Below are 13,008 nucleotides of genomic sequence, written 5' to 3'. Positions count from 1 at the left end.
CTTTATTGTCATTGCTACAGTACAGGTACCAAACAACGAAATTTAGGAGGGGTGGCTCCCCTGGTGTTAGGAAAAAAAAAAAAAAAAAAAAAAAATATTCAGGGGTCCAAAAAATTATACAAATATCGGATCGGTATCGGTATCGCCGATACCCGAAGCCCAGGTATCGGTATCGGTATCGGTAGTGAAAAAGTGGGATCGGGACATCCCTAGTTGTTATCCTACTCCTCTCCATTCCCATGCCTCTCTCTTCTTTTTTTGTGTGACCAGCTTGACCTCTGACCTTTTCCTAATCCACAGTCACAATGAGAATACATTTAAGGTGTATGGAACACTGCTGCAAAGTAATATTTTTGGAATAACAATTTATCACTGAAAGGAAGATGTTTTAAATGACAATTACAAATGCATGTTAAATAAAACCCCCAAGTAAGTTTTCTCATCCCAGGAGCAATCTTCGCCTGGAAAAAAACCAAATCACTAAATATGGAAATAGGAATTCTAGAAATAAAAGGCAATAAAAACCACTTGCAGTAAAAAAAAGAGTTTAAGATCAAAAATGTAGGTGGTGATGGACAATCTGGAGTATATTATTTTCAAAGTAGGTGAGGCATTGAGGCAGGTGTCTTCATTCTGCCCAACGAGAAACATCCAATGAGCTAGAGTTCTGCTACCATAGAGCTTCCTGCTTCTCTCCATCCAACACATAAAAGGGTTTGTTTGTGTGTGTGTGTGTGTGTGTGTGTGTGTGTGTGTGTGTGCATGTGTGTGTGTGTGTGTGTGTGTGTGTGTGGGGGGGGGGGGGCTTTGTGCCATTTTGAATGCAATCTTCCAGTCCTGAGTCATGTTAGCTCAATGGGAGCAGTCCTTGCTACTGTGTGGGTTACATTTACATTTTCACCATTTAGCAGACACTTTTATTTTTAAGCGACTTACAATTAGAAATTACAGGGACAGTCTCCCTGGAGTAACTTAGGGCTAAGTGCCTTACTCAAGAGCACACTATTGGTGGTGTTCCCAGGTGGGATTTGAACTCATGACCTTCTGATCACCAGTCCAACTCACTATCCACTAGGTCACCACCACCCCATTAGTGTTAGGGCGTCTTCTCTGTTTCCCTGTAGTATATGCTGGCTAAAGGTGCTTTGTTATGAATGACGGATCTGTGGAAATACCAGTCCTTTCGGGGCCTAACAGTCTTTTCAGGGTCATCATCGGCCTTGCTGAGAATGGACACTGGTGTGACAGTGTAAACCATCATCTTCATCATAATCATTAGTCTTTCCTTCTTTCTTTCTTTCCTTCTTTCTTTCTTTCTTTCTTTCCTTCCTTCCTTCCTTCCTTCTTTCCTTCCTTCCTTCCTTCTTCCTTCCTCCTCCTCCTCCTCCTCCTCCTCCTCTCCTTGAAGCTGGAGGCTTCAGTTCTGTCGAGGGTGAGATCATGACTCCATTCGAAACAAAGAAACATCTTGACTGCTGGGAATGCAATGTGTTGGAAAAGCTATTGGCACTGGTTGCTGTATCCGGTGGCACTGGAAGCAGTTTCCGGAGTATGTATGGACAATCTGAATGAACATATTTAGAGGTGGAGAAGGAGGAAGAGTAGGAGGAGGAGGCTGGGAAGGAGAAGGCACAAGTTGCACTTTCAGCCACTCTTCTTCAGCAGACCTGAGAGCAGGAGAGACAGAGAGGAGATGTTTAAGTGACAGAACAAGACTAACGGCAGCAATAAGACTAAGAATGCATCCCTCTCATCTGTTTCCTGCCCTACACTACTAACTCTCAATAAATTTGAAAAGAAAAATAATCTGAGCCAGCACAATTTGGTTCAGTTTGATATGATATCTCTATACAAGTGCTCAGCCTGGTATGGAGCCAGACCCCTGACCCGCACCCTGCCTCCCCACTCTCACCTTCTGGTCAGGCATCATGGCGTTGCCCTGCAGCGGGGCCAGGTGAGCGCTGAGCAGTGCGCCCCCTGGCCGGTCATGCTCACAGAAGATGGTGCCATTAACGTAGTGGAAGCGGTCGCCTGGAACCAAGCGGTTCCTACAGGTGGCACAAGTGAAACACTGCAGAGAGAGAGGGATGGGAGGGGTAGAGAGAGAACGGGTCGAGTTAACCTTGAGTTGTGTCACAAGATCCAGTTGTTAGGCTCAACTCACAATTGGTGTCATCTTGTGGTTTTCATTAAGAAATATGAGAAAGGAAATCCTTTTGGAAACACTTTCTGTGAGGCACAACTCATTAGTTATCTCATGTTACAGTATATTAGGATGCATTATAATGCAGACATACATGTCTATGCTTATAATGTCTTAATATAATAAATACTTAATTTGATATACTAATAGCAGATTGTCCCTAAGGTTTGACTCACCTTGAGGTGGTAGACGTTTCCCTGTGCCCGCATCACCATTTCACTGGCAGGGATGGACTGCCCACAGGCGCTGCATGCTCCACTGTGTCCAAACAACCTGCCGGGTCAACCCCAAAAAACTCACATTAGACAATGGCACGCAATTGAATGCATTGACCCTCTAAAACCAAGTCACACCTTGCAAACGAAACAATGCCATAGTTCAGCACCTTTGCTTCCTATCCTGATCCAAACTTTCACCATTACATGCAAATCTGTGAAACTGTTCCCAGAATAGTGGTTATAGGGATAGAACATTCCTGTACTGTGTTAATTTGAGGACTGCATCATACATCATGTAAACTAAAGTTCATCTGTCATCCCAAGTTGTGTCACTAAAGTTGTGTTACAGGAAACATCGACGGTATGAAAATGACTGAATGTTTAATTCTGGAGTGTTCTATCCCTTTAAGGTCATTAGCAAAGCACAGGTCTAGACTAGCATGAGAATTGAACAGAAGGGATGCAGCATGGAATGGTGTTTGGGAGACATGTGACTCTGTCTTGTGAGTGCTCAGCCAGCAGCTACAGATTCCAGGTTACTGAACTTCTATTTTTTATCCAAGAGTGGCTGAATATACTTTTAAAGACACTAGAACTAATGCCATCATTTGGTACAAAAAGTGAGAAAGAACACGCTTACTTGCCTATGAACTGCCACTTGCCAAACAATCAATTATTGTCGCTTGTCAAAATACGTCCTTTTGTGACTTCACACCACATTCTATCAGCACAAAGAGCCCATCTCACTATTCTTCTAAGCGCTGTGTAAACAGTTAACCACACTCAAACAAGTTCTTATAGGAAGTGGCTCTTCCGCTCTCATTACACCACCTTTATTGCACCCTCTTTCTTGTGTGACACCTACCAGACCGGTTTGCCTGCTACTTCACCTTCTTCTCTCTCTTTCACCCCCTCCCACTCCACAGTCCCTCTCCCTCTCCCTCCCCCCCATTTCCCTATCAGTGTCCCAGCTCTGACTGCACACTGTAATGAATTTTTTGATCTTAATCCAAACAGTAATTTAATAAGAGAGCGCCCGAGAGGAACCCTGTTCTCCGTAATTAAGCCTCTCTCTCTCTCTCTCTCACGCTCGGCTTTTAACGGACCTCAGCCTCCGCGGCATGCCGCTTGGCAATGACGCTTTGCCCTTTTTGACTGACTGTATTATACATATTTGATACAATATGAATTGTAGATTGAGAGGTGTCATGCCACACAGATTCTTTGGGTGACTTAAAGGGAGAATTCACTATATTTGAAGTTTCACCTTTAAAGTGTTGTAAATCCTTTGGATATTAGCATTGGCTATGTACTATTTCCACTAGCATTCTAACTGAAAGATGTTGCACATTGCTAAATAACTTCAAAGTAAAACATTTTTAAAACTGTCTGGAGCTGTCACGCCTGGAGGCAAGATTAGGTGCAGCCAACTAACTTACTGTGATCAAACCAACCTCATTGCACCCATTGACGCTTCTAGCTAGACTTTTTATATGACAACACACATCAAATGTGGTACTTTGGCCAGCCCACACTCAACATTTAAGCAATTCTTTGCAAACATAGATCTTACTGCCGATCACATTGTCGTTAAAAATCTAAGTGCTTTATTTATTAGGGAGTGGTTCTAATTCTGGTATTATTGCTGGACTGATGTACAAAGTGCCTAGTGTCTCTGGCCAGCAGGCCTCCAGTGCAAGCGCTCCTGGGCCGCAGGTTTCTAGACTCCTCCGGATCTGCCCCAATATTTGCCCTGGAGAGCACCAGTGCCCGGGCAGTGCCAACATGGACACCCATACAATCCCTGTCTATGTAACGGCAGCCAACCGCTCACACACACACACACACACACACACACACACACACACACACACACACACACACACACACACACACACAGACGTCCTGACTGGGCAAGGAATTAAGTAAAACCGAGCAGGAGTAATTCTGTGGTGAGGGCAATGGACGTATGCACAAATCTCTCCTCACCCAAGTCTCTCCTCACCTTTAAAAAATTCTGGGTGTTGTCATTCAAATGCTTAAAAGAAATTCACCCACGCATAGCTGATGTTATGTATTCCAGCTAGCAAGCTTGGCTGACATTAGCTAGGTTACTTAGCCTAGATTCTGTGACTGCACAGACCATTATTCTCTCCTAATTGATTCTCAGAAGAACATGAACTGCAGGACAACGTTACGTTAGTGTGTATATGTTGAAAAATCAGCCATTTCATCATATGATTATTGGGGGAATGTGTATTTTATGACCAGCTTTGATGCATTTCACCATGTACAACCTTTGGTCAGCGTTTTTCAAATTGAAGTTGCTTCAATAGACCTTAAGTACATGCACCTAAACATGCTGTGAGCCTCTCCCTGTTGCAAACCACACCTCTCTTTAACATTCTGCAACGCCCTAACCTGCCGTATTCACAGTTGTCATTCACACCCAGACACAGCCAAAATGTGGCCAGTTTATCAAAATAACCTGTTTATATATCTGATCTGATGTTTGTTTTCCACTTCTGTAGGCTAATGTTAGCTAGCTACATTACGTTAGTTAGATTAGAGACTGAAGAGACACGTGATGCATTTTGGAGCAGTTCAGTATGAAAAGTAACCTCACACCGCATACTCTGAAATTCGGGCTAATCTAGTATACATCCGGGCATTTCTCACGTACACAAATTTCACATATTATGTAGTGGGAACACTACATACTCAAATCTACGTCATACATGGTATGAATAGTATGTTAGTATGCCATTTCGAACACACCCATAGAGAAAGGAACCTCTCAAATGTAGCTAGTCTTTCCTCTGCTTTCAGGAAAGTGCCTGTGCTTGTTTGGTTAACATGAAGTGATGGAGCAGGCATCAGATTATGGTTACCCCCTCCACCTTTATTAAAGGGATAGCTCAGTCAAATTATAAATCCATTTGTGATACACAAAAACAGGTCAGGTCTCAACCGGATAATATTTGCAAAACATCAGCTAGTTGAGGGTTAGCCTGCTATCTGATGCTAACTTGTATTCCATAACTATACTCATTCAGAATCACCAGAGCTATTTCACACAAAAAACACTATTCTCCTTCCTTCTTCTCTCCTCTGATCCCCAATGGTATATATTCCATGTGAATTGCTTCACTCCATCTGTATAAACAATATGGCAGGTACCACACCTGGCCTACCAGAATGTGAGGTGAGGTGGGGCAACCCCGCCCCCACAACTCCTTTTAGAGCAAATGGGTTAGGGTCGAGGGATCAATGTTTTTGCAGATTGAAATCCTCCCCCATGAAGCTGTCCCTCCCTTCCTCACCTGATATAGTCGGTCTTGCAGAGGATCATGCCCCCTTTGCTGTAGCAGGTGGTGCCAATCTCGCCCAGCTGGGCGTGGCAGCAGGAGCACTTGAGGCAGCGCGTGTGCCAGTAGCGCTCCATGGAGAAGAGCAGGAAGCGGTCAGCGATGCGCCCGCCGCAGCCTGCACACGAGCGGCCCACCGAGCCCCCACCACCACCACCCGTCACCGACACGGCTGATGCCTCCACCCGGCTGTTTACCATCGCTGGCCTGGAAGTGAAGAAGAGAGGCTGGGTGAGGTTGGGCAATCACAAGTCGTTCACTTGAGACTGGACAAATCCAGGGTTACTGTCAATCAGATGTTTTGGAATGGGTAAGTTCCCCCGACATAAAGTCTAACAACACGTAACACGTTCATAACACTTTCATTAAAAAAGACAGCTTTGGAGGCAGATATGACAAGCTTCAGCAGTGTTGGTAAGAGTTGCATTTCAGTAGTTCATTTTAGTACCTGGTCATAGTGATACTGTACAGTGAGTCTGTTTGGGAGGAGACAGGACAAGATTGAGTAAGGTTGATGCCTGGAGTACGAGTAGAGCTTTTCTGCCTTTCACGTCCAATTCATTTTCATTGCACTTCAATAAGAAATATGCACACATATTGACATAAAAAAAAAGTAATAGACAGAGCTTACTTTTGTTTTACAGCTGCTATTTTCAAAGTTGGATTTTCGAGCGAAACAGGGGGTAATAAAACAGTAAACGTAAGTGCAAGTGTTTATTTACAGTAGTGCCATCTACTATTATTAGCAGAAAATCTGTGTTATGAGTTTGTTATTTATTGGGGGGAGGGGGGGTAAATAGAAAGTGCCTGGCCAGACCTCACCGCAAATCACTGCAACTATGCCCATGTAAATGAGACCTTCCCCAGGAAAACTGCCACTCAGTCATCCCCGTTGTCATCATCTATCCTGAATAAATCACTGCCATACTGTACACCCAACCGGGGACATGGGTGGCTGACAGAGGCCTCTTTCCTGTCTGTAAGATCTCTGAGTCCTATTGGTTATCTTGGCACCATCGGTTGGCTTCAGGACCCCCTGGAAAAGAGATTAGGCCTATTCATTTAAAGGGGATATGGAGGGACAATCCCCACCCCCTCCAAAAATGTGTGCGTTTTAGGGCAACTGGCACCCTGTATTCCATCTCTAGATAAACATACACAGATTCTCCACAGAAACCAAAGCCACACTCTGTTCGAGTCTGCTGTAAATAAGCTCTCATTGTAACGTGTCATGTGTCCCAGGAGAAGAAGGTTCTTTGATGTTCCAGAGTGCTGGTCAGTGAATAACTGTTTTGTGTGCTGTCTGTGTAGCCTACAGCCAACACACAAGGAAAATAAGACTTGGACTGTGTTATCCCCTATGATTTTATTAATGTACAAAATCACTTTGTACACACTTTGTAGTCACATATATGTATAACTAGTTTAATTCATCGACATCCTTTGGGACACTGGAAAACTAACAGCAGCAACCTTTAGTATATGAAGACACATTCCAAGTGTGCCATTATCGGCTCCTATCTGGCTATCTCTCAATATCCGAACCTCCCATTTTTCCATTGCAAAATTGAACTGATTTAATGCACAGCTGGGGATAATATTGCTTTCGAATCACACTAACTAGAACCATACCAGCGCGCGACTCAGCAATGAGTCAGCCCTTGCTTTTCATCGGCTTCATGATTCATAATTATGGCCAACAACAACACAAAATAATTGCAGGGACGGATTTCATTTTCCAAATGAACAACAGAATCCTAATTTGTCCTCCAGTGCTTCGAATTTCAGAGAGGGCATGTTTGGCTTTACAAGTTGCCCGTCCCACAAGACATTGCAGACTTGCCGCTGGTCCACCACACTTAAGTCGGCCGCCCCCGCACTTTGGGTAGTGGACACCTGGCTCCAATCAACCAGTGGAGCTCCATACGAGAGGCCCAAGGGCTAAGCTGGACCGACCCCTCACACAGGGTACCAACCCTACACCTTAGGAGCCCTGGCTATGTAAGAACCAATGAGCTAAGAGAGAGAGAGAGAGAGAGAGAGAGAGAGAGAGAGAGAGAGAGAGAGAGAGAGAGAGAGAGAGAGAGAGAGAGAGAGAGAGAGAGAGAGAGAGAGGAACCAAACACTGGTTGTACAGTTTAATCCAATGTGCACTTTTCAGCAGTGACTGGTTCAATTAGTTTACAGTATGTACTATGTTCCTTTACAAAAGCCTTTTGTGGGGCAGCTGTAACCCATCTCATTAGATTCCTACTGATGAGATTTTTTAATGCATTTGTTACACAGGCCTATAATAAGTGCTGATCTGACGCAAGTGCGTGCACACACACACACACACACACACACACAATATCATATTTGTGTATTGGCAATATACACTTCTCTTTTTGATTGATGATAGTTCAGCCGTTTCTATATCCCCTTTCAAAAGACCACCAAGCCAATCTTTCTGTGGGGTTGGCAAAACTCCCCATCCCAGACAAGGCTGACAGAAAGTGGGAACGATTATGCTGTAGCCTCAAATCAAAGACATTGTATTGGAGTAGGAGGAGAGGAAGAGAGCTTGGCTTGACGTCTGGACATCGGGGATTGGATGTCTGGAGACCGTTCAGCACATGCAATCTTCCTCTCTCTGTCCCTATGCTGGGGTCAACAGGCAACAGACAGGAGATGGCGAGTTCAGGTGTCAGAGGTCACGCACTGAGCCGCTCTGATTGGGGGAGGCCAGCCAAGGGTCGGGAAAGGTTGGCAGTACCACAGGAAGGCAAGGTGACCTAGCTCGCATCAGATATCAGATTCAGATACCAGCTGGGCAGTGCGCTTTCCCACGGCCGGGGTCAACGACAAGCCTCACACTCTGCAAAATGCTGTACGCCAGATGCAACCCACTCAGAAAAAAAGACATTGACATACACCTGGTGCCACAGACGTGTTCCCTTGTGTGTTTACTTGTGTAAAGATGTTTCATTAAAACAATTTTGAAGCTGGGATACCAGATGTATTCAGTCGAAAAGGACAACGGAGTTGGGAAGGATGGGAATATCACGGCAAAGCAATGGTAGGGGAAACACTGCACTAGAGAGGGATGCAGAACCTTGTGCAGCCATCATAATGACATACAGCTATAAACAATTATGCGATTACAGCAATGAGGCCATTACGCACAATGAATACACTGCCTGTCTGGTGCGTTTACAGTTAGAACACAGACTCCTTACATGGCGCTCACTGGTTCTCTGTGCGTTTCCTGTCTTCAGAGCCAGATTCTTCTCGTAGTGAATAACCAGCATGAAACATTTCACAGGGTTAGTTTCACAAGGATGGCGAGTAATTTTATAATCAATTCATATAATTTTACTATACCCCAAAACACAATTCTCTCTCTCTCTATCCAAACATTTCCTCCCAAGTACAATATGTCAACAAGTTCTTCTTCACCTCGGGCCTTTTTCTGGGCCACTGGCAATTTGCCTGCAGAACCAGTTTGACTCCCTCGACTCAAACAGATCATAACATGTTACAGGAAAGCCACGGCAGACCAGGTTCAACTCTAGGGGATAAGAGGGCTGCCGCTAAAATGAATGATTAGTGACCTGTTAGCTCAACTTAGCCTACATACTAAGGCCAGAGTTTGTTTGCAGACCTGACTAGGCCTCAAAGATCTCCAGAAGTCAAGTGAAGTCTTAAATAGGATGCACAAATAAACTCACTTTTAGCATTCTTGGTTGTACCAGTGACAAGTTCTAGCAGAATGCGATCACACGCACACCTGGAGAAGTGTCAGCAGGCCCATATGCAAAGAAAGTCACCAAATATCCCTTGCATAAAATGCTAATCTCATGAAAATGCAAATCCTATGTTTAATGTTCTTTTGCAGCAAACCGCATACTCCGAAACAATACCTGCACAGTGCCCTAGGGGATGTCATCAGCTTCAGAGGGGGGAAAGCAATGATATTTCAATGCAGAGCAAACCTGAATTACATTATCCTAAATGGGACTTAGGCAAGCGTATCCCCCTGGCTGAAAACACAAGACACCCACCTATTTTTGTTTGAGTGGGCAAGGACTTAGTGTTCCCGCTTATCATCTCCCAGCAGAACTTTGTAGAACTCTGTGTCTTAATAATGCCGACATGTAACCATACCCTATGACTAAAAATAAGCAGGGCCATTCCTGGTGTTGGATCATCTTGGCTTCATGAATACAAACACAAAATGGGGGTTTTAAAGTCTATGAAATCACGCCAGATTTAGAGAAAATACCGGTACATTCACTGACTACAAAGTGAGGCTAAAACCTGGAGTCTAGACGGGGTAAGGAATAAGATGGGTGTTCTTTTTTTCAATAAAAGTTCTAGGGACTGCCTCTCAGCTTGTCCTTGACTGGGCTACTCTCTTCAGACTGATAAACAGGATTGAGTCCTTGCCCAGAGATAAGAGTCTATGAGGTCTGATTTGTAATAAGCTCAGTGTCTCCGTCTAGCTTTTGATGATAAATGAATCATCAGCCAAAACAAAGGTGACTGCTCTGTTCCGCTCTAGTAATAGACTGATTGATGAAATAACCATTAAAAACAGAAGCTAATGAGTGGAAACACAATACCGTGGCTGTCTGAGGACAGACTGATGGATTGCATGTGGTTTCGGACTGACAGAGCAAATAATGGTTCATTCGCTGGACCCAACTGCATTTGGCCCTTCCTCATTGAACCCCTCACTTGTTGTTGGGTTACATGCATTCAGTTTTCATCAGAACTGGCCAGCTGATTCAGCAATGTTTACTTCTCCACTTATTTCCCTTAATTAGTTTTTATGTTGAAACCCCTCTTTTGAAATAGAGATTTAGGTTGTATAACTTTAGTACTGTGTCCAACGCTATAAGTGCTAACTGGGTTTGTATTAGACCAACAGACCAAAATGTAGTGGGGCATACTAGTCTAATCTCCTTTAAAATCAATTGATGTGCATCAACAAGTCCCCATATCTCACCCAAAGGGGGTTGGATTGAATTTCACATTAGACCAGTCACTTTGTAGAGAAGTATCGCTTCCTCTGCCTTAGGTAAACCTACACTAATGAAAACCTGTCAAACCCCAACGCCCTACCCCCCAGTTTAAATTAACAAATAACCCCGCTCACACAAGCGTGGGGAAGTCGTTCGTAATTAAAATAAATAAGCATGACTGCACCGTTAACAAGCACTATAAATAGTACCAATAGCCTAGTACAGTGAGCAATGGTCAGACCCGCTTGGCACCAAGGCAGATTAACAAAAATATCTTTCTCTTTTAATAATGCGCTCAGGGGCCATAACTACACGCATCGCTGTTTCATTAAAACGGGTCTCTCTTTTTTTAATTAACACTCCGGCGCACAACTCCCCATTGTATATGGACTCTCTTTGCAGCAAAGATGTAGTCAAGATACCGACAGCCCCGCACACAGCATTGATGAGAGAAACGTTAAGAAATGTGGGCTACGTGACGTGGGGTAAAAGTGAGTCAAGTCCCATATATTGCCACATGATAAAGTCAGAGGGGTAAGTTAACAGAAATGTAGAATCACTGCCGAGTAGCCCTGCGCTCTCGAATCTGTCCCAACACGTCAAAAAGGCAGGCCAGAGCAAAAACAACTTCTTGCATTTATTTTTTTTCCCGTTTCGTGCCCATGGTCCCCGGATAGTTGACTTACAGACGTCCAAATACCGACTACATCTCTTATGATAATGCATTGTGGCGACCACTGTACAAAACATGCATAGCGCAGCGCTGCTCACCTTGCCGTTGTGGTAGTTTATGTGAAGTCACTGCGAAGAAATGATCACGATGGTGGCGCGCGCTGCTACCACGAGACGTGCGTTTCTCTCAACTTCAACGAAGTCGCGGGTATAATGATGGATTTGTTGCCGTTTTGAGAATGTAGCACTTTAAAAAAAACTATTACTATGTATTCCGAGTGGAGAGTGAGTATGCAAACTAGTCCAGAAGTATTTATTCTTCTCTCACTTCTTTACGCAGAGAGTCGATTGATGCATTTCCAACGAAGACATCTGAAACGGTGAACATGGTGTATTGTTCAATATTTTTCTCATATCACAAAAAACCCCGATAAACTAGGCCTATACGAGCTCGGTTCCTAGTTCTTGTTCATGAGCACAGGACGCTATTTGTGTAAGGAAGGCAGGGCAGCTCTGGCTTAGTTCAAAGCCAACAGGGAACCCACATTTAAATCACTCCTCCTGTGACGTCGGCGAGGCTCAGCCCCCGCAGCCATTGAACAGTAAGGGGGGCGTGGCACTTGACAGAATGATCGATGTCTGTTTAAGGAACTTTTGCCTATTTGTGGCTGTTTTAAATAGGCCATAATCACCACCGCTGAATGTTGAAAAAGCAGTTCATTAGTCCTTAACCCACTCCCAACCTCCCTACGGCAGAAGACGTCCTGCTCCAATTTGTATTACTGCTGCTCTGACTCAAACATTGGCGTAGCCCTACTCATAGCTGCACTGCAAATTACAGGCCAACTTCAGTGATATGTCAACTTGTTAAAATCCCACATTTCCATTCTGGAGCGCATTTTGCCAAACAAATTAAACAAAGTATCATATATATATATTAAGAAAAATAATATATATATATATATATATATATATATATATATATATATATATATATATATATATATATATATAAGAAAAAACATGTGGTGCACTAGCAGGACCACTGCCTTTTTGATATACAGACCTAAGTTCTGGGCCCTGGACAGTCTGGACGGATTGATGGCAGCTGCTGGACTGAAAAAATCAGGTGTAGTGCTGAGGCACAAATATGTACATTTCAAGCCTGCAAACTGCGACACTTTAAATGAATGTGCAATAACACTATGTGCAATATGACAACCCTAGTCGTCTATCTGTACAGTATAGTATAGTGGATAGTGTACATAGCCTTTATTTATGTAAACCAGCTCCTTTCCCTTCTTGTTTTTTTTAGTTTTTTTTTTCTTTCCTAGCACCAGGGGAGCCACCCCTCCTAAATTTCGTTGTTTGGTACCTGTACTATAGCAATGACAATAAAGACCATTCATTCATTCATTCATACAGGTATCAAATGAAAAGTATCATGATTATTACAAATTCCAATTATTTTTGAAGAATAGACAGCCCCTGCTGTCCACATCAGCTATTGTGTCCAAATCTCCTTTTATGTTTTTTGGGGG

At 43.7% G+C, this 13,008-nt stretch overlaps 1 protein-coding gene across 1 annotated transcript; it reads right to left on the bottom strand.

Moving 5' to 3' along the window:
- Positions 1-1,445: 1,445 nt before the first annotated feature.
- Positions 1,446-11,928, bottom strand: lmo4a (LIM domain only 4a). Its single transcript, XM_080530122.1, has 5 exons — positions 11,567-11,928; positions 5,745-5,996; positions 2,380-2,476; positions 1,913-2,071; positions 1,446-1,667 (listed from the first exon to the last, which is right to left on the bottom strand). Exons 2-5 carry the CDS (start codon positions 5,987-5,989, stop codon positions 1,659-1,661), a joined length of 510 nt encoding a protein of 169 aa, XP_080386248.1. The 5' UTR covers positions 5,990-5,996; positions 11,567-11,928; the 3' UTR covers positions 1,446-1,658.
- Positions 11,929-13,008: the final 1,080 nt, after the last annotated feature.

The sequence above is a fragment of the Nansenia antarctica genome, assembly GCF_963989245.1.
Source record: "Nansenia antarctica genome assembly, chromosome: 4".
Classification (NCBI taxonomy): domain Eukaryota; kingdom Metazoa; phylum Chordata; class Actinopteri; order Argentiniformes; family Microstomatidae; genus Nansenia; species Nansenia antarctica.
This window is presented reverse-complemented; position numbering and strand designations above follow the sequence as displayed.

Excerpts from the sequence above, each read along its gene's own strand:
- lmo4a (XM_080530122.1), bottom strand. The coding sequence starts at position 5,989 with ATGGTAAACAGCCGGGTGGAGGCATCAGCCGTGTCGGTGACGGGTGGT. Across the intron at positions 2,477-5,744 it reads TGCAAGACCGACTATATCAG|GTTGTTTGGACACAGTGGAG; the intron begins GTGAGGAAGGGA and ends TTGACCCGGCAG. Across the intron at positions 2,072-2,379 it reads GAAACGTCTACCACCTCAAG|TGTTTCACTTGTGCCACCTG; the intron begins GTGAGTCAAACC and ends CTCTCTCTGCAG.